Source organism: Salmo trutta, chromosome 21 (assembly GCF_901001165.1).
Source record: "Salmo trutta chromosome 21, fSalTru1.1, whole genome shotgun sequence".
Lineage (NCBI taxonomy): Eukaryota > Metazoa > Chordata > Actinopteri > Salmoniformes > Salmonidae > Salmo > Salmo trutta.
Window position 1 is genome coordinate 39,187,703 of NC_042977.1, and position 21,529 is coordinate 39,209,231.

A 21,529-nucleotide genomic window follows, 5' to 3' on the forward strand; every position below is an offset into this window, starting at 1 on the left:
AAACCAGTGAAGGTGTAAGTCTCCCACTACCGCTCTGTTTCCATTGTGTTATTATGTATGATTCATAGTTGATGAACAGTCACAGGTGGCAGCACTACACAATGAGGCCCCTCCCTGCTAGCGGCACGGTAACCTCGAGATGAGATGTGTTGTGGAATTAGAGTTTAGAGTAGTGTTTACTTTACCGCACATCATCACAATACAAGAGTCCTCTGTGCATGCGTCTTCAGAGGACATAATAGATATATCATATGGTTTCCGTTTACCTTTGTCTTGGAAGTGTTGCCCCAAACCTGATTCAACTTATCTTGTTGACTCAGCTTATTCATAAATACCAAGTTATATCAGGTGTGTTAGTGCTGGGCTGGAACAGAAGTCTGCACTCTGTAGTTCTTTAGGACAGTGATAACCAGTGGAGCGCCCTCTGCAGACATTAGGGAGAAGGAGCTGTCCATGGTCCTGACAAGTTAAGATCCTGTGTTGGTGGTGGTGCTGAATGGACAGCGCCGCTCTCCATTACTTGTATATAACATTCACATTACATAAATATTTATATTGCATAACATTTACATCACATGAATAATTTACTTGTACATTTACATATACTGTACATAATACATTTAGCATTTTCATTGCATTCAAACAGCTTTTGAATAGCCTTTGAATGCCAACCATTTTACATCAGCAACAGCCTCTTTAATGGCTTTTTGTTAGGTTACTATATATGTACATGCAGCCCATGGATGATATTCAGGTAATGTCCTATTATTTCCTCTAAAACATGTTTTCCTTAGGGTCCTGAAACCCTAATTTTACATTGTTAAATACGCTGAAGAACACACACACACACACACACACAGTTTAGTGATAGAGCGTGCTTCACAATCCTGTTATGGGCTGAACATATTTTATATTTTATATAAGCATATTTTACATTGTTAAATACAATGAATAATCAAAAGAAGAATAGAAGAACCGAGCATGAACACGGTAGTGAACACACACACACACACACACACACACACACACACACACACACACACACACACACACACACACACTAGTGGTGAGTCATACAGCTTCACCACCTTGTTATAGGCCTAGGTGCTCAACCTGAGACAACAGTCTTGTTGTGTCTGAATGCTCAGCAGGTAGAAAAGTGGTAAGTAAGAAATTAGGGCCACACAGGTAGTAATGATACACACAGGTAGTAATGATACACACAGGCAGTAATGATACACACAGGTAGTAATGATACACACAGGTAGTAATGATACACACAGGCAGTAATGATACACACAGGCAGTAATGATACACACAGGTAGTAATGATACACACAGGTAGTAATGATACACACAGGCAGTAATGATACACACAGGTAGTAATGATACACACAGGCAGTAATGATACACACAGGTAGTAATGATACACACAGGCAGTAATGATACACACAGGTAGTAATGATACACACAGGTAGTAATGATACACACAGGTAGTAATGATACACACAGGCAGTAATGATACACACAGGCAGTAATGATACACACAGGTAGTAATGATACACACAGGTAGTAATGATACACACAGGCAGTAATGATACACACAGGCAGTAATGATACACACAGGTAGTAATGATACACACAGGCAGTAATGATACACACAGGTAGTAATGATACACACAGGTAGTAATGATACACACAGGTAGTAATGATACACACAGGCAGTAATGATACACACAGGTAGTAATGATACACACAGGCAGTAATGATACACACAGGCAGTAATGATACACACAGGCAGTAATGATACACACAGGCAGTAATGATACACACAGGCAGTAATGATACACACAGGCAGTAATGATACACACAGGCAGTAATGATACATGGGTAATAGTAATAATGTAATAGAAAATATGGGTTGTGTGAGTTGGCAAGCAGATAACCTGTTTAGAATCAAACCACAGCTTTTTGCACCACTTTCTTTCGATTGTTACCACTAGTCTTGTGAAAGCCTGAACAGTAAATAGAGTATCTGTTTTTGTTCTGGTCCCGAGATTATAATATAATATATTATAATATTACATTGACACTATCTTACATTTTTGACCTAGTCTCTGGCAGCAGGTGACGACTCAGACAGACACAGGGGTTATGTGGAAACGTAATCTCGCATCAGCCAGCTCCAGCTATCTGACTGTTAATTAGCCCTGGAGCCATGAGCTTGCCTATACAGAGCCTGGACGTGAGGGGTGTTGGGTATTCAGACCCTGGCCGTGTTGTTATTGTGTTATTGTGAATAAAAGGTCATAGAGGAACTATAGAGCCAAACGTCTGTCAAGACCCGGTCTCAATTTCCTACTCTTTGTCATTTCCATGTACAGAGCCTTGACTCGGAGAGAGGGCCTCCAAAGAGTCAGACATTTTAAGTTCCTCCTCGTCCGCACCACGAGGACTTGACATGGACCAACAACACCACCACTCTTGTCAAGAGGGTGCAACAGCTTCTTTACTTCCTAAGATGGCTGAAGAAATTCAGCATGCCACCCCGGGTCCCCTCCAAATTCTACCGCTGCACCATCGAGAGCGTCCCGACCAGTTGCATCACGGGCCTGGTACAGGAATTTATCCATCCACGACCGCAAAGCCCTCCAGCGACTGGTGAAGACGGCTCAGTACATCACCGTGTTCCCATACATCCAGGATATCTACTCGAAACGGTGCCTGAGGAAGGCCTGCAGCATCATCAAGGACCCCAAACACCCCAGCCACGAGCTGTTCACCCCCTTACCGTCAGGCAGATGGTATCGGAGCATGAGGTCTGATACCAACAGGCTCAGAGGCTGTTTCTATCTACTTGGCATCAGACTTCTGAACACTTGAACTGGACTGACCAGGTGCACTTGACTCACCTACACAGATATATACATACACACACATTCATGCTACACACACTTCACAACTTATGCTACCAGTCTCTTATTATGATTGTTAAATACTGCACAATTTAAACACTTCCCCCCCAATTCCCACTTCCCCCAAAACGTAGGTAAATATTGGACTATAAATTGTGCCTTCCTGTATTATGCTTACGCTAAAATATTTATTTTCTACTGATCCATTTACGTTATGTTCCTATTCTTGTATTATTTCTTATTGTTGTTGCATTGTCCAGAAGGAACCTGCAAGTAAGCATTTCATTGGATGGTGTATGGTGTATAGATGGTGTATGGTGTTTAGATGGTGTATAGAGGTCATAGAGGAACTATGGTGTATAGATGGTGTATAGAAAGACTGTTCTAGCATGTGAAAATGAGTTTGCCACTCTTTATTTACATTCACAGTCCTTAACATACATCAAAGCATTGTATGTACAGCAAAACAGATCACCAACATCAACTGATACCCCTTCATTAAGATGTCAATGTGTTATTTTGCAAGCCTGATGACAATATAGTAGGTGAATAGTTTAACTGTATAGTTTACTTTATACTTTAAAAATAGTTTTCAAATAATTGTTTCACATTCATAGTTACTGGAGGTATTTTAGCGTTTTTGGCTAAGATGACCTGACAACCCACAACAATCTCATCAATATGTTTGTGATTTGCTGCTATTCCTGGAGCAGAAAAATAAACAAATAAGGTTCATTTTAAAATATAAAAATGTACATTCAAGATGATGTGATAAGAATTTATTGAATCAAACAAGCATAATGATGATGTATTGATGATGAACCATCCGCGGTTATATGATCATTTATAGTGCTTTTCTAAAACTGAAAGCGCTTTACATTGCATGGGGGTAACTCACTCATCACATAATGTTTCATCTCTACCCCCTTCCCCCCGTCCCACTTCAAAATATCACAGACTTTGCCAGCTCAGTTACTGCAGATGACAAACTTTGATCCTGAATATACAGTGAGGTCTGAAATGATCGACACCCTTGATAAATATGAGCAAAAATTACAGTATAAAATATGCAATTTTTTTGTGGTTGAAATGATTTGTTAAACAAAATCTCTTTCTCTGAGCTATTGTATTAGTATAAAATAATATAATACATTTTTTTCTCAAAACCGTTGGGGTCAAAATTATTGGCACCCTTGTTTTCAATACCTGACATTGGGAGAATAACGGCACTGAGACTTTTTCTAAAATGTTTTAGAACACATTGGGAGGGATCTTTACTATTCCTCCACACAGAATCCTTCCAGATCCTTGATATCCTTAGTCTGTGCTTATGGACTGCCCTCTTCAATTCAAACCCCAGGTTTTCAATGGGTTTCAAGTCCGGAGACTGAGATACCTGTTGAATTAACCATTTGATTGTGGGTTTTGATGTGTGCTTGGGGTTATTGTCTTGCTGGAAGATTCACTTGCAGCCAAGTTTCAACCTCCTGGCAGAGGTAATCAGGTTTTTGGCTAAAATGTCCTGGTACTGGGTAAAGTTCAAGATGCCGTTGACCTTAACAAGGGCCCCAGTACCAGTGGAAGTAAAATAGCCCCATAACATCAAAGATCCACCACCATATTTTACAGTAGGTATGTGGTTCCTTTCTGCTTATGCGTTCTCATTTCGACAACAAACCCACCACTGGTGTGCGTGGCCAAAGAGCTCGATTTTCATGACATCTGACCAAAGCACTGGTTCCAATCCAAGTGCCAAGCCCTTTAGCAGACTCATCTTGGAATTAGTGCTTTGGTCAGATGACATGAAAAGCTCTTTGGCCACACGCAGAAAATGGATTTTGGGGGGGTTTGTATCATTTGATTTACACAACATGCCTACCACTTTGAAGATGCAAAATATTATTTATTGTGAAACAAACAAGAAATTAAACAAAAAAACTGAAAACTTGAGCGTGCATAACTATTCACCACCCCAAAGTCAATACTTTGTAGAGCCACCTTTTGCAGCAATTACAGCTGCAAGTGTCTTGGGGTATGTCTCTATAAGCTTGGCACATCTAGCCACTGGGATTTTTGCCCATTCTTCAAGGCAAAACTGCTCCAGCTCCTTCAAATTGGATGGGTTCCACTGATGTACAGCAATCTTTAAATCATACCACAGATTCTCAATTGGATTGAGGTCTGGGCTTTGACTAGGCAATTCCAAGACATTTAAATGTTTCCCCTTAAACCACTCGAGTCTTGCTTTAGCAGTATGCTTAGGGTCATTGTCCTGCTGGAAGGTGAACCTCCGTCCCAGTCTCAAATCTCTGGAAGACTGAAACAGGTTTCCCTCAAGAATTTCCCTGTATTTAGTGCCATCCATCTTTCCTTCAATTCTGACCAGTTTCCCAGTCCCTGCCGATGAAAAACATCCCCACAGCATGATGCTGCCACCACCATGCTTCAATGTGGGGATGATGTTCTCAGGGTGATGAGAGGTGTTGGGTTTGCGCCAGACATAGCGTTTTCCTTGATGGCCAAAAAGCAACATTTTTGTCTCATCTGACCAGAGTACCTTCTTCCATATGTTTGTGGAGTCTCCCACATGCCTTTTGGTGAACACCAAACATGTTTGCTTATTTTTCTGGCCACTCTTCCATAAAGCCCAGCTCTGTGGAGTGTACAGCTTAAAGTGGTCCTATGGAGATACTCCAATCTCCGCTGTGGAGCTTTGCAGCTCCTTCAGGGTTATCTTTGGTCTCTTTGTTGCCTCTCTGATTAATGCCCTCCTTGCCTCGTCCATGAGTTTTGGTGGGCGGCCCTCTCTTGGCAGGTTTGTTGTGGTGCCATATTAATTCCATTTTTTAACAATGGATTTAATGGTGCTCCATGGGATGTTCAAAGTTTCAGATATTTCTTTATAACCCAACCCTGATCTGTACTTTTCCACAACTTTGTCCCTGAGCTGTTTGGAGAGTTCCTTGGTCTTCATAGCGCTGGTTGCTTGGTGGTGCCCCTTGCTTAGTGGTGTTGCAGACTCTGGGACCTTTCACAACAGGTGTATACTAAGATCATATGACAGATCATGTGACACTTAAATTACACACAGGTGGACTTTATTTAACTAATTATGTGACTTCTGAAGGTAATTGGTTGCACCAGATCTTATTTAGGGGCTTCATAGCAAAGGGGGTGAATACATATGCACGCACCACTTTTCAGTTTTTTATTTTTTAGAATTTTTTTGAAACAAGTAATTTTTTAAATTTCACTTCAACAATTTGGACTATTTTGTGTATGTCCATTACATGAAATCCACATAAAAATACATTTAAATTACGGGTTGTAATGCAATAAAATAGGGAAAACGCCAAGGGGATGAATACTTTTGCAAGGCACTGTACCTACTGTAAAATATAGTGGTGGATCTTTGATGTTATGGGTGTCACGTCCTGACACCCAAGGACCGTAAGATGTGATTTTCCGTAAGATTTTCCGTAAGATGTGATTTTCTATGGTAGAGTAGGTCAGGGCATGACAGGGGGTGTTTTGGTGTTTTTCTATTTCTATGTTCTTAGGTTCTAGTATTTGTATTTCTATGTTGGCTTGTTTGGGATGATCTCCAATTGGAGTCAGCTGGTCCTCGTTGTCTCTAATTGGAGATCATATTTAAGTAGGGGTTTTTCTTCCTGGGTTTTTGTGTGTGATTATATTTTGAGTAGTGTTTTTTTCTCTCTGTGTCACGGTTTGTTGTTTTGTCATTTTCAGTTATTTGTGTATTGCAAAGTTTCACGGATTTAATAAAATGTGGAACTACAACCACGCTGCACTTTGGTCCGCTCCTTTCGACAGCCGTGACAATGGGGCTATTTTGCTTCCACTGGTTGTCACTGTATGTTTAATAAATCACTGTATGTGTTCATTTAATGAAAATAATTCCAAAATATCTATTTTTTTTATTTATTTCCCTGAGCCTCCTTTGGCCCTTAAAATGCTCAGTCTGATCATGTGGGGCGATAGGAAACAAATGTGAAGATATTGACATACACAACCCTGAATAGCTGATAGGATGTTCTTGAGCCCAGCCCCTTACCCAGATGAACAGTTATTGGTCTATTATAGTCAGATCTTATTGTGAAGTCATGATGTGGGGCCCAAAGTCCCATCCCACCTGAACCGGATTACATTTCAGGATTTTTTTCAAACAGCTCTTACACAAAAAACAAGGAAATCACATTTTAACTGCACTGCCCATTTAAGAAAGTATAGTCCCACTGGCTGAGTCTCACACTGATATCTCTCTCCATTCCCACAATACCTCACTAATGTGTGTGTCCACTGAATCAAGAAAATGCATGTCAATATATTCATTAATTGGGGTTTCTTAAACTATGGGTCATGACCCAAAGTGGGCCCTGGGCATGTGGGTCTCTAGTTAATAGAGTACATCTATATTCACACACTGTTTCTTCTTAATTTGGCTCGCCGGAGGACGGTACATTTCTCATTTGGGTCTCGAGCTGAAAACGTTTAATCAATTACTCATGTAGGCTACTTTCCAACTTGACTGTTCCTGACCTGTACAGCAGCCTCGACTATGACAAACTTGTAAATGAAATGCATCCTTAACATCCTTATGGCCCTCCAGTCAGTCACACGTTGACATCCCTGTGTATAAGCACCATGCTAGGCGGTGCCTCCTCCACTCTCTTCCCCCTCAGAGCCAGGGTGAGAAAGTTCCTGATGGACAGCGAGACTCTGAGCAGCAGCTCCTTGAGTCCGGCCCTGTACTCCTGTCGCATCAGGCAGTACAGCACGGGGTTCAGGCAGCTGTTGGTGTGAGCCAGGCAAACAGTCAGAGGGAAAGCGTAAGCCTGGGTATTGTAGAAGGCCTTACTAAAGGGCACCAGGTCAAATTTGATCAGCACTCCCCACAGTGTCAGAGCCTGGTTGGGCAGCCAGCAGAGGAAGAAGGAGAGCACCAAGATGGTCACCAGGCGGGTCACTTTGGAGCGACGGCGTTGATGGGACCTCTCTGAACTCTCCATGACCCCAACGCTGCCAAATACGCCACTGACGCGCCGGCTCAGGAGGAGGTAACACACGCTGATCACTACCAAGGGAACCACAAATCCCAGCAGTACCTTCTGTGTCTGGTAGAGGCCCAGTAGAACCTGAGAGTCCCAGTGACCCGAGGCAGATCCAGAAAACCGGACCAGACACAGCTCGTCATCCGCAGAAACCTAGAAACAGCAAAAAGATGCATCACAATGGAATTAAGTGTTTGACTTATGCTAAGTCAATTGATGTGTTTTGTTTCGATGTACACACAAACAGCCTTACATGCATTTTTAAATTGGCAAATAAAATCAGCCAAACAAACCTGGACTGTGGTGGAGTAGATGGCGTGGGGCATCGTGACCGTCAGTGACACCACCCAGATGGCAAAACTGGCCCACTTGGCACGAGCCGCAGCCATTTTGGGGCTGTTTAGCCTCAGTGAGGAGGCGAGGGAGCAGTATCGAGCCACGCTCATGGCAGTCAGGAAGAAGACGCTAGCGTACATGTTCATGGTGGTCACAGAGCTGACAATCTTACACATGACCCTGCCGAAGGGCCAGCGGAAGTCCAGGGCAGTGTCCACAGCCCAGAAGGGCAGGGTGAGGACGAACTGGAGGTCAGTCACGGCCAGGCTCCTCACTAAGAAGTCAATAGACGAGTGGTGCAACTTTTGGCGGGAGTGGAGAAGGAACAGCGCCAGGAGGTTTCCAACCAGCCCCAGAGCACACACCACCAGGTAGACCAGAGCAATGACCACTCGCATCTGGAAGAAGGAAACAGTCAACTCCTGATGCGTAATGGCTTGGTACTGTCATTCATTAATAATAATCCAAAAGAAAAATAATAAAGTTCATCTTAAATTGATTTCTCCTAACCCACAACAACAAAAATATATTTTATATCAAGATAATCTACCTTTAGGACTTTAAAGCTGGGATCTTTAAACGTGCAATATGTAACTTTTTGGGTGACCCCACCAAATTAAAATAGATAGGTGAGTTATAGTCTGTCATTCTCATTGAAAGTGAGTTCAATCTGTCATTCTCATTGAAAGCAGGTCTAAGAAGCAGTAGATCTGTTCTAGGTGTGCTATTTATATGCTTCCAGTTCTTAAATTTTGTTTTTGCATCTTTTACTTTCAGTTTTGTACACCAGCTTCAATCTAAATACAATATTTGTGGTTATGTAAAATATATTTCACAGAGGTTTAGATGGTACAATGATTGATTCTCTACACTATACTTGCGTGTTTTGTCACAAACAAAAATTATGCAAACTATTCGAATTTTAGCAACCAGGAAATGGAGCAATTTATGCAGAGTGCCTCTTTAATAGTGAAACTGACACGTCCATTTGCGATATTACAACAATGCATCTTGGTCAGACTTCTAGCAAAAGATTAGTTAGTGCTAGTCTGGAACAAAAGCCTGCACAACCAATAGTAGCTCTCTGGGTCCAGAGTGGCAGATCCCTGAGCATCACTCCTCTATGGGCTAGCAGGGCTACTATGAAGTAGGATGAAGTTACACCTGATCTAAACTTAGTTTGCGTTTGTCACTCTAATGGTTTTGGAGGGTATTAGGAGCACACACACCGTCATGTTCGCGCTGTCCCCATACAGCTCCGGAGCAGACTCTCTGGAGAGGAGATGGAGCCAGCAGTCCAGCGAGAGGTTGTGGAGCGATTCTCCGGACAGGTTAGCCTGCTCTGGGCTCTCCGCGTCCTCCTGACCCCCTACACGCCCACTCAGACCCAGGTGGAGCAAACTGCTGTTACTCTGATGCATGCTTCTTCTCTATCATTCAGCAGAACACTCCGTATAAAAACAGGGTCTCACATCAGCCAAGGTGTGAAGTAATGGTACAAACATTTCGAGTTAAGAGTAGACTCAACATATCCAAATTCCAACCGCACTGTTTTTTTAAGACACATTTTGTGTTTTAGGAAACAGTCATTGTTAGTAAATATTCACTGTTTTTTCGTTTCATTTGAATATGCTTGTTCAAGTCCGACTTCTTTCTGAATGAGTTGCATCACGCGTCTAGTCTACGCTTTTTATACGGTTTGAGATGCCATGCGCGGGTAAAGTCTCCGAGAATTCGCACTGTGCTGTTGCTATCACTCCATCACGTACATAAAATAGGGGGAGAGTAGGGGTGAGAATGTGGAGGGCTGCAACCTGCTCTCAGAGCATTTCGTATTATTCTGTACATAAGGCCGAGGCACTACAATTAGTATCATATGTTACGTTTCGTATGGTATGTATTAATTTGTGGATGTCCATCACCCATTTAGTATGATATGTTATGTTTCGTATGATATGTATTTATTTGTGGATGTCCATCACCCATTTAGTATGATATGTTCCGAATTACAATTTGTATTATATGTTACCTATTTGCTAAACGTACAATATGTTACGAATTGTGTCTGGCGAAACTGGCAGACATGGTGTGTGTGATATGATTGTTCTGCTGTACCTCTGCTCCTCAACTCTGTGTTTGAGGGGCAATCATCATCACAACATCCCAGACCCATTTTGACCAGTGTTCTTTAATCCTGGAGTGTGTTCCGGACTTAGATTTTTCTGAATGCTACTGATTTTTAATAACATATGGGGGCGAAAAAAGTTGTTATGAATATTCAGTATTCGTCATATACAGATGAGGTCATTTAAAGTGTTACCAAAACAAACATCTATTGCAGCCCTGTTTTCACTGCTGGATTAAACCTAGAGAAAAACATAAATCAGAAGATTATAGTATCCCTGCAGCAGAGAGAGAGAGGCAAAGACTCTCATTACCACCAGCAGGATCCCTAGCCCACTGGGCACAGATGTCTAGTCAACATCTATTCCACATTGGTTCAATGTAATTGAATTGAAATTATGTGAAAACAATGTTGATTCATCCAGTGTTAACCCGGGGGGGGGGGGGGTCTCTGAACAGCCTCGAACATTCAAGTCTTTATTCAAAACATACATTTACATCTTTCCAATGACTACATGGAAAACAATAATTTCAAGGGAAACCTTTTAAAATAAGCATTTTTATTGAGCTCAGACACATCAATGAAACTTAAATAAGAAATTATATCAAAGTACAGTAAGTGAAGTATGTCCAAAAAAAGAAAGTAAGTAAATGAATATCTGCCGCCATTGTTCAGTAGCCACATTATTCAGTAAATCTCTATATTACGGGATCTCTATAATACATAACACCATATATTGGGGTTCAGCAACCTGGCCTCAGGGCAATTCATATTATTTGGGACGTTTTTTTCCCCTCCATTTAAAAAATCAAATCAAATTTTATTGGTCACATACACATGGTTAGCAGATGTTAATACGAGTGTAGCGAAATGCTTGTGCTTCTAGTTCCGACAGTGCAGTAATATCTAACAAGTAACCTAACAATTCTCCAACAACTACCTAATATACAGGGGTGAATGAAAATATGTACATATAAGTATATGGATGAGCGATGGCCAAGCAGCATAGGTAAGGTGCAGTAGATGGTATAAAATACAGCATATACATGTGATATGGGTAATGTAAGATATGTAAACATTATTAAAGTCGCATTATTTAAAGTGGCATTGTTTAAAGTGACTAGTGATCCATTTATTAAAGTGTCCAGTGATTGGGTCTCCATGTAGGCAGCATCACTGATTGCTGTTCAACAGTCTGATGGCCTTGAGATAGAAGCTGTTTTTCAGTCTCTTGGTCCCCACTTTGATGCACCTGTACTGACCTCGCCTTCTGGATGATAGCGGGATGAACAGGCAGTGGCTCGGGTGGTTGTTGTCCTTGATGATCTTTTTGTCCTTCCTGTGACATCGGGTACTGTAGGTGTCCTGGAGGGCAGGTAGTTTAACCCCGGTGATGCGTTGTGCAGACCGCACCACCCTCTGGAGATCCTTGCGGTTGTGGGCGGTGCAGTTGCAGTCCAAGGCTGTGATACAGCCCGACAGATTCTCTCGATTGTGCATCTGTAAAAGTTTGTGAGGGTTTGTGAAGCCAAATTTCTTCAGCCTCCTAAGGTTGAAGAGGTGCTGTTGCGCCTTCTTCACCACACTGTCTGTGTGTGTGGACCAATTCAGTTTGTCGTTAATGTGTACGCCCAGGAACTTAAAACTTTCCACCTTCTCCACTGCTGTCCCTTCGATGTGGATAGGGGGGAGCTCCCTCTGCTGTTTCCTGAAGCCCACGATCATCTCTTTTGTTTTGTTGACGTTGAGTGAGAGGTTGTTTTCCCTGACACCACACTCCGAGTGCCCTCACCTCCTCCTTGTAGGCTGTCTCGTTGTTGTTGGTGATCAAGCCCACTACTGTTGTGTAGTCTGCAAACTTGATGATTGAGTTGGAGGTGTGCATGGCCACGCAGTCATGGGTGAACAGGGAGTACAGGAGAGGTCTGAGCACACACCCTTATGGGGCCCCAGTGTTGAGGATCAGCGAAGTGGAGATGTTGTTTCCTACCTTCACCACCTGGGGGCGGCCTGTCAGAAAGTCCAGCACCCAGTTGCACAGGGCGGGGTTCAGACCTAGGGCCTTCAGCTTGATGATGAGCTTGGAGGGAACTATGGTGTTGAATGCTGAGCTGTAGTCAATGAACAGCATTCTTACATACAGTTGAAGTCGGAAGTTTACATACACCTTGGCCAAATACATTTAAACTCAGTTTTTCACTATTCCTGACATTTAATCCTAGTAAAAATGTCCTGTCTTAGGTCAGTTAGGATCACCACTTTATTTTAAGAATGTGAAATGTCAGAATAATAGTAGAGAGAATGATTTATTTCAGCTTTTATTTCTTTCATCACCATCAGAAGTTTACATACACTCAATTAGTATTTGGTAGCATTGCCTTTAAATTGTTTAACTTGGGTCAAACATTTCAGGTAGCCTTCCACAAGCTTCCCATATGTATGGGGTATGCTTGGGGTCATTGTCCATTTGAAAGACCCATTTGCAACCAAGCTTTAACTTCCTGACTGATGTCTTGAGATGTTGCTTCAATATAGCCACATCATTTTCCTCCCTCATGATGCCATCTATTTTGTGAAGTGCACCAGTCCCTCCTGCAGCAAAGCACCCCTACAACATGATGCTGCCACCCCCGTGCTTCACGGTTGTGATAGTGTTCTTCGGCTTGCAAGCCTCCCCCTTTTTCCTCCAAACATAACGATGGTCTTTATGGCCATTTTTGCTTCATCAGACCACAGGACATTTCTCCAAAAAGTCCAATCTTTGTCCACATGTGCAGTTACAAACCGTAGTCTGGCTTTTTTATGGCGGTTTTGTTGCAGTGGCTTCTTCCTTGCTGAGCGGCCTTTCAGGTTATGTCGATATATGACTCGTTTTACTGTGGATATAGATACTTTTGTACCTGTTTCCTCCAGCATCTTCACAAGGTCCTTTGCTGTTCTGGGATTGATTTGCACTTTTCGCACCAAAGAACGAGTCTCTTTCCTGAGCGATATGACGGCTGCGTGGTCCCATGGTGTTTATACTTCCGTACTGTTGTTTGTACAGATGAACGTGGTACCTTCAGGCGTTTGGAAATTTTTCCAAGGATGAACCAGAATTGTGGAGGTCTACAATTTTTTCTCTGAGATCTTGGCTGATTTCTTTTGATTTTCCCATGATGTCAAGCAAAAAGGCACTGAGTTTTAATTTAGGCCTTGAAATATATCCACAGGTACACTGCCAATTGACTCAAATTATGTCAATTAGCCTATCAGAAGCTTCTAAAGCCATGACATAATTTTCTGGAATTTTCCAAGCTGTTTAAAGGCACAATCAACTTAGTCTATGTAACTTCTGACCCACTGGAATTGTGATACAGTGAATTATATGTCACGTCCTGACCAGTATAGGGGTTATTTGTTATTGTAGTTTGGTCAGGACGTGGCAGAGGGTATTTGTTTTATGTGGTTCGGGGTGGTGGTTTGTTTAGAAGGGTGTTTGATTTATTATTTCTGGGTTTTGGGTTATGTTCTATGTTTTTGTATTTCTATGTTCTTTCTAGTTTAGTATTTTCTATGTTAGGTAATTGGGTGTTGGACTCTCAATTGGAGGCAGGTGTTTTCTGTTGCCTCTGATTGAGAGTCCTATATATAGGTTTGTGTTTTGTTTGTAGATTGTGGGTAGTTGTATTTTGCACTGCTAGTTGTTGTAGCAGCCTGTGAAACTGTCATCCGCTTTGTTTATTGGTTTTCCGTGTTCACGTGTATTTAATAAATAATAATAATGATGAACATGCAACCTGCTGCGCCTTGGTCCTCTCTTCACGAAGACAGCCGTTACATTGTAAGTGAAATAATCGGTCTGTAAACAATTGTTGGATAAATTACTTGTGTCATGCACAAAGTAGATGTCCTAACCCACTTGCCAAAACTATAGTTTGTTCCAAGAAATCTGTGGAGTGGTTGAAAAACTAGTTTTAATGACTCCAACCTAAGTGTATGTAAATTTCAGAAGTGAATTTAATGTAGATCATGTAATACTCAGTCGATTGCCAGATAATGACAATAAGACCCTTATCTGGGCTAAATTACTTTTCTGATTTGAGACTGTCCATTGGTCCTTACCTGCTCTCCAGACTATCCATTGGTCCTTGCCTGCTCTCCAGACTGTCCATTGGTCCTTACCTGCTCTCCAGACTGTCCACGTACTCCCTCTTCTTCTTCCTGCTCTCCTGGGATTTTCCTGCGGATCTTCTTCAGAATCCTCTCATTGTACTGATCCAAGAGAACACTGTCAGACAGGAGAGAAAGGAGAAAGTGATGGAGAGAGACAAAGAGAAATAGAGAGAGAGAGATATAGAGAGAGTACAAACGGTTCTTTAAAGTTCAACTGTAACAAATTCAGGGGCAGTTGTCTGGGCAGGTGAACATTAAGGCCAGTAGTAGCCTACCTTAGTAAGGGGCAGTTGGCTGGGCAGGTGAACATTAAGGCCAGTAGTAGCCTACCTTAGTAAGGGGCAGTTGTCTGGGCAGGTGGACCCCTCTTTATCCAACAACTTCTTCTCATCCTCGTTAAGGACCAGCTCCTGCAGGGAATGTTGGGAGCCCCACTGAGCCTGCCAATCACCGGAGAGAGGAAAGACAGTCATAACTGCAAGGCTTTAGACAGTCACACACTGTGTTTATGTCCTATTGTCTCCTCATCTCTCTCTGTGTCTGACTGTCTCCATCTGGATCATGTATCTTCTCCTTCCACTCTCTCTCTCTCTCTCTCTCTCCATCCCTTTCTCCTCACTCTCTGTCTTTCTCTCTATCTGTCTCTCTCTCTGTCTCAGTCTGTCTCTCTCTGTGTCTCTTGCCTCCTCCCCTAGAACCTAGACCTACAGTTACAGTTTGATCAAATGGATTTCATACAGTAGATGAAGGCAATATGTTGGAGCCTCAACTCCCCTGCCCCTCTGACTCACCTTTTATCTTATTCCAGAGAGCAACAAGTCCATTACAGTGTGAGGGTAACCAGAGGGCAGCCGGGGGTTGTGGGTATTCCCATTGCTCTCTTGGAAGAGGCCAGACTCCCATCTAGCTTAGACAAACAGGAATAAGAGAGACGGTGAGTCAGAGGGGCAGGGGAGTTGAGGCTCCAACATATTGCTTTCATCTACTGTATGAAATTACAAAATGAGTGCCTTGTACTGGGATTGAACCTGCGATGCTCGGAGACGAAAGTTCTAATGTTACTGTCCCCACTACAACAAGAAAATACTCAAGTAATATGTCCATTTAATTGATATACTGTAGAATTCCTTTCATTTCTATGGAGGACTGCTTCTTCTTGGGAGTGGCAATATGGCCGACCGGTGGCTTCAAAACCCACTAATTGGCCAATACATAGCATCAGCAATCCAGGCTTTATACAGTTGAAGTCTGAAGTTTACATACACTTAGGTTGGAGTTATTAAAACTCATTTTTCAACCACTCCACAAATTTCTTGTTAACAAACTGTAGTTTTGGCAAGTTGGTTAGGGCATCTACTTTGTGCATGACACAAGTAGTTTTTCCAACAATTGTTTACAGACAGATTATTTCACTTATAACTCACTGTATCACAATTCCAGTGGGTTAGAAGTTTACATACACTAGGTTGATTGTGCCTTTAAACAGCTTGGAAAATTCCAGAAAATGATGTCATGGCTTTAGAAGCTTCTGATAGGCTAATTGACATCATTTGAGTCAATAGGAGGTGTACCTGTGGATGTATTTCAAGGCCTACCTTAAAACTCAGTGCCTCTTTGCTTGACATCATGGGAGAATCAAAAGAAATCACCCAAGACCTCAGAATAAAATTGTAGACCTCCACAAGTCTGGTTCATCCTTGGGAGCAATTTCCAAATGCCTGAAGGTACCATGTTCATCTGTACAAACAATAGTACGCAAGTATAAACACCATGGGACCACACAGCCGTCATACCGCTCAGGAAGGAGACGTGTTCTGTCTCCTAGAGATGAACGTACTTTGGTGCCAAATGTGCAAATCAATCCCAGAACAACAGCAAAGGACCTTGTCAAGATGCTGGAAGAAACAGATACAAAGGTATCTATATCCACAGTAAAACTAGTCCTATATCGACATAACCTGAAAGGCAGCTCAGCAAGGAAGAAGCCACTGCTCCAAAAATCCCCATAAAAAAGCGAGACTACGGTTTGCAACTGCACATGAGGAAAAATATTGTACTTTTTGGAGAAATGTCCTCTGGTCTGATGAAACAAAAATGGCCATAATGACCCTCGTTATGTTTGGAGGAAAAAGGTTGATGCTTGCAAGCCGAAGAACACCATCCCAACCGTGAAGCACGGGGGTGGCAGCATCATGTTGTGGGGGTGATTTACTGCAGGAGGGACTGGTGCACTTCACAAAATAGATGGCATCATGAGGGAGGAACATTATGTGGATATATTGAAGCAACATCTCAAGACATCAGTCAGGAAGTTAAAGCTTGGTCGCAAATGGGTCTTCCAAATGGACAATGACCCCAAGCATACTTCCAAAGTTGTGGCAAATGGCTTAAGGACAACAAAGTCAAGGTATTGGAGTGGCCATCACAAAGCCCTGACCTCAATCCTATAGAACATTTGTGGGCAGAACTGAAAAAGTGTGTGCGAGCAAGGAGGCCTACAAACCTGACTCAGTTACATCAGCTCTGTCAGTAGGAATGGGCAAAAATGTACCCAACTTATTGTGGGAAGCTTGTGGAAGGCTGCCCAAAATGTTTGACCCATGTTAAACAATTTGAAGGCAATGCTACCAAATACTAATTGAGTGTATGTAAACTTCTGACCCACTGGGAATGTGATGAAAGAAATAAAAGCTGAAATAAATAATTCTCTCTACTATTATTCTGACATTTCACATTCTTAAAATAAGGTGGTGATCCTAACTGACCTAAGACAGGGAATTTTTACTAGGATTAAATGTCAGGAATTGTGAAAAGGTGTATGTAAACTTCTGACTTCAACTGTATCATCATTGACTGTGTCCTGCTTGGTTCCTGCACTGGGTCAAATTCATCACGTGCACTCCTTTTCAACAAACCCCTTTGTGACAGAGATGTTTATGAAGTATTTTCATACTGCACATGGCACACCTTTCAAGAAATAGTGTTATGGAAGGAGTCCTTCATTTAGGAATTCAGTCTCTAAAAAGCACCGTTATCTGAGTTTTTAGTTGTTTTTACACATCAGTCTTTTTCTTTGACCTCTGATATAGAAATGGTCAGTTGATGGGTCAAAGTGGCCTGTTAACTTGGAGGTTTAGCACTGTATTGTACAGTAAGTGTCCTATTGTTATGACTGCCTCAGAAAGCAGGATGACTGTAATGTATTGTAATCTCCTACTGCCTGTGAATTGTCCTAGTTCAGACTAAAAGGGCGTTGGCTTTATTTACTTAAAAAAAGAAACAGTCCCACACACACACAAACACAGTATAGTGCACTCTGATCTCTTTTTGAGTGTGGGCCTTATATGCTTTGCATCTATTTCCCATCAGGTATTGCCAAAGGATTAGAGCCTGCTGTTATGTTATGCACCAACAAAAAGAGTTCATCAACAAAGCTAGAAGAGTGTGATGCTCTCTCGGGGATCTCTTTGGCTGTATGCTTTTGTGTGGCTAGAATTAGAAAAGGGGAATGAAATAGAATGAGTTGGGTAGACTGGGGATTTCCATTCAAACAACATTCGGTGGTCCTGACTGCCCACTCCATGTGGAGTGTTTAACGGATTCATCACAGATATACTTTCTATTCCAGGAACACTCCTTAGAACAGGGGTATTCAAATCCAGAAATCAAGGCCCGCAGCTCTGCTGCAGGTTGTCTTTTTTCCCTGGTAGTCAATTGAAAATACTATGATTGGTGGACTCAATGAAGAGTCAATTCCCCTACTGTCCCCACTGGGACGAATCAGATTAGAGGGAGGGATGAAAACCTCACTGATGCCACTGTCACTGGGCAAGGAGGGGAAGGAGGGCCACATGGGGAATGCAGGGGCAGACGATGAGTCACTTCCACCTAACAGGGGATCCAGGAAATCATCACTGCCACCTACTGGCCTCAGAGACAGCAGGGGTGTGTGTGTGTGTGTGTGTGTGTGTGTGTGTGTGTGTGTGTGTGTGTGTGTGTGTGTGTGTGTGTGTGGAGGGTGATATACATGCAGTATACAAACAGGTTACAGGTTATGTTACTATACACATTAATACTACTGTATACTATACTATACTATCGTGAATAATGCAGCCACACACACACACACACACACACACACACACACACACCGGCCAGAGATAATACCACTGTCTGGGGCCAGAGATGAAGGAGATAAAGTGTTATGATTGAGGTCTGACAGTTGTAGTGAAGGTCCCATCGTCCATGACACCTGACCCCACAAGGTGCCAGTCAGAGCAATATATTTACAATTGTAAGTATATGGTTCTGCTGTCAATCAGTCACTGGCATGATTGAAACCATTGACTAGACACAGTTTATCATTAATCAATCAAATGTATTTATAAAACCCTTCTTACATCAGTTGATGTCACAAAGTGCTGTACAGAAACCCAGCCTAAAACCCCAAACAGCAAGCAATGCAGATGTAGAAGCACGGTGGCTAGAAAAAACTCCCTAGAAAGTCCAGAACCTAGGATGAAACCTAGAGAGGAACCAGGCTATGAGGTGTGGTCAGTCCTCTTCTGGCTGTGCCGGGTGGAGATTATAACAGAACATGGCCAAGATGTTCAAATGTTCATAGATGACCAGCAAGGTCAAATAATAATAATCACAGTGGCTGTCGAGGATGCAACAGGTCAGCACCTCAGGAGTAAATGTCAGTTAGCTTTTCATAACCAATCATTCAGAGTATCTCTACCGTTCCTGCTGTCTCTTCAGAGTTGAAAACAGCAGGTCTGGGACAGGTAGCACATCCGGTGAACAGGTCAGGGTTCCATAGCCACAGGCAGAACAGTTGAAACTGGAGCAGCAGCACGGCCAGGTGGACTGGGGACAGCAAGGAGTCATCAGGCCAGGTAGTCCTGAGGCATGGTCCTAGGGCTCAGGTCCTCCGAGAGAGAGAAAGAAAGAAAGACAGAAAGAAAGAGAGAATTAGAGAGAAAAGAGAGAGAGAATTAGAGAGAGCATAGCGCACTATGCTTTATTACGAACGTCAGGTCCAGTACACATCACTGCATTCTGTATCAGACAGTGGGCTGGCCCTCTTTGAAGTCGTGTAGATTGATTCATTGCTCTCTATTTTATTTATAAAGTCCTCCTACATAAACGTCCGCCGTACCTTACTTCATTGTTAACTTAAAGACGTATGAGATACCAGACCCGGTCTCAGGGATGGCTTCGGTCTCCACTGAGTTAGGTAAATGATCTTGTAGTTTCTTTATACCCTATACATGGAAAAATCTAGAGTTTGCTGCAACTTCATGTTCTGGTGCATCTAGGGACGTTTAAATAGTTGATTAGGGACCTCTTTGCTGAGGAATGTGATTGTTTCTCTTGAGTATGTTTGGTAATCTTGTTTATTTTCATTTTGTTGTATTTATAAATTGTGTATATTCAGGGCTCCCTTGTTAAAAATATCAATATCTCAATGGGAGCCCCTGCTAAAAAGAAATAAACTATTTAAAAAAATGGGGCCATGGGAAAATATGATTGGCAGGTGGACGGGGTCAACATGGACAGATCATAGTCGTATTGGTTACAGTTTTGACTGTGACTTTCCATAGGTATGACTGTAGAATCCCTAGGGTGCTTTCACTGCTGGTAAGGGCCGGAGGAGACAGTGGAATGGTCATGTGGAATGGGGTGATGTGATTTGCCAGGGCTGTTTACCATGGCAGCTGAGGGTTCCATCTGTCTGGTTGAGCAGGAGATCTACAGTGAGGGAAAAAAGTATTTGATCCCCTGCTGATTTTGTACGTTTGCCCACTGACAAAGAAATGATCAGTCTATCATTTTAATGGTAGGTTTATTTGAACAGTGAGAGACAGAATAACAACAAAAAAATCCAGAAAAACGCATGTCAAAAATGTTATAAAATGATTTGCATTTGAATGAGGGAAATAAGTATTGACATAACATCAGGCCAGTGTATCACAAATGATGGCTCAGGAGCCACTAATGGGTAGATAGGTAGTAAAATTATAGACTGATCATTTCTTTGTCAGTGGGCAAACGCACAAAATCAGCAGGGGATCAAATACTTTTTTCCGTAACTGTATAAGTTACATTCCTATGTATAGAGGAGAAACACAATGATTGGTTATTACTCGGGCCAGGAGTTTTTCCTTATCCTATGAACTTACCAGGAAAAAATATGGGTAGTAGTTAGTGACCAGGAAAAACTCTTGACATAACATCAGGCCAGTGTATCACAAATGATGGCTCAGGAGCCACTAATGGGTAGATAGGTAGAAAAAAGTTTAGTTTAATCTGAATAGTTATCTCCTAAATTCCTTTCCATGTTTCATCTTTTAGATATTCTCTTAACGCAATCGGCACAGGGGTGGTGTCACACCCTGACCTGAGAGAGCCGTTTTTCTCTGTTTAGTTAGATCAGGGTGTGATATGGGGTGGGCATTCTATGTATTTATATTTCTATGTTTTAGCCAGGTATGGTTTCCAATCAGAGGCAGCTGTCTATCGTTGTCTCTGATTGGGAACCATACTTAGGCAGCCTTTTCCCACCTGTGTTTTGTGGGTAGTTGTTTTCTGTTTTGTTATATGTGACCTGACAGAACTGTTGGCTTTCGTTTTGTTTCTTTGTTCTAGTGTTCTCAGCATTAAATCATTATGAACACTTACCACGCTGCGGTTTGGTCCCCTCTCTACGACAGCCATAACAGGTGGGTACCTGCTATATCAATCATACAAGGTACCATCTTGAATTTAATCCAACAGAGGTTACCAATGGGGTTTTTTTGTTCCAATATTACATAACAATTCTGCTGGTATAATATATGACTCATAGATAAGCTATGCATATAAATCAACACATTGATGTCTGATTATCTTTTGTTGTGTTTAGTGAATAATAACAGCCATTTC

General features: G+C 42.1%; 1 protein-coding gene across 1 annotated transcript; it reads right to left on the minus strand.

Annotated features, from left to right (window-relative positions):
• Positions 1 to 6,842: 6,842 nt before the first annotated feature.
• On the minus strand, positions 6,843 to 9,921 carry LOC115157797 (relaxin-3 receptor 1-like). Its single transcript, XM_029706223.1, has 3 exons — positions 9,552 to 9,921; positions 8,280 to 8,720; positions 6,843 to 8,139 (listed from the first exon to the last, which is right to left on the minus strand). The coding sequence occupies exons 1-3, from the start codon at positions 9,741 to 9,743 to the stop codon at positions 7,549 to 7,551; spliced, it is 1,224 nt and encodes a 407-aa protein (XP_029562083.1). The 5' UTR covers positions 9,744 to 9,921; the 3' UTR covers positions 6,843 to 7,548.
• Between the last annotated feature and the right edge of the window lie 11,608 nt (positions 9,922 to 21,529).

Excerpts from the sequence above, each read along its gene's own strand:
- LOC115157797 (XM_029706223.1), bottom strand. The coding sequence starts at position 9,743 with ATGCATCAGAGTAACAGCAGTTTGCTCCACCTGGGTCTGAGTGGGCGT. Across the intron at positions 8,721-9,551 it reads GGGACAGCGCGAACATGACG|ATGCGAGTGGTCATTGCTCT; the intron begins GTGTGTGTGCTC and ends TCCTTCTTCCAG. Across the intron at positions 8,140-8,279 it reads TCTACTCCACCACAGTCCAG|GTTTCTGCGGATGACGAGCT; the intron begins GTTTGTTTGGCT and ends TGCTGTTTCTAG.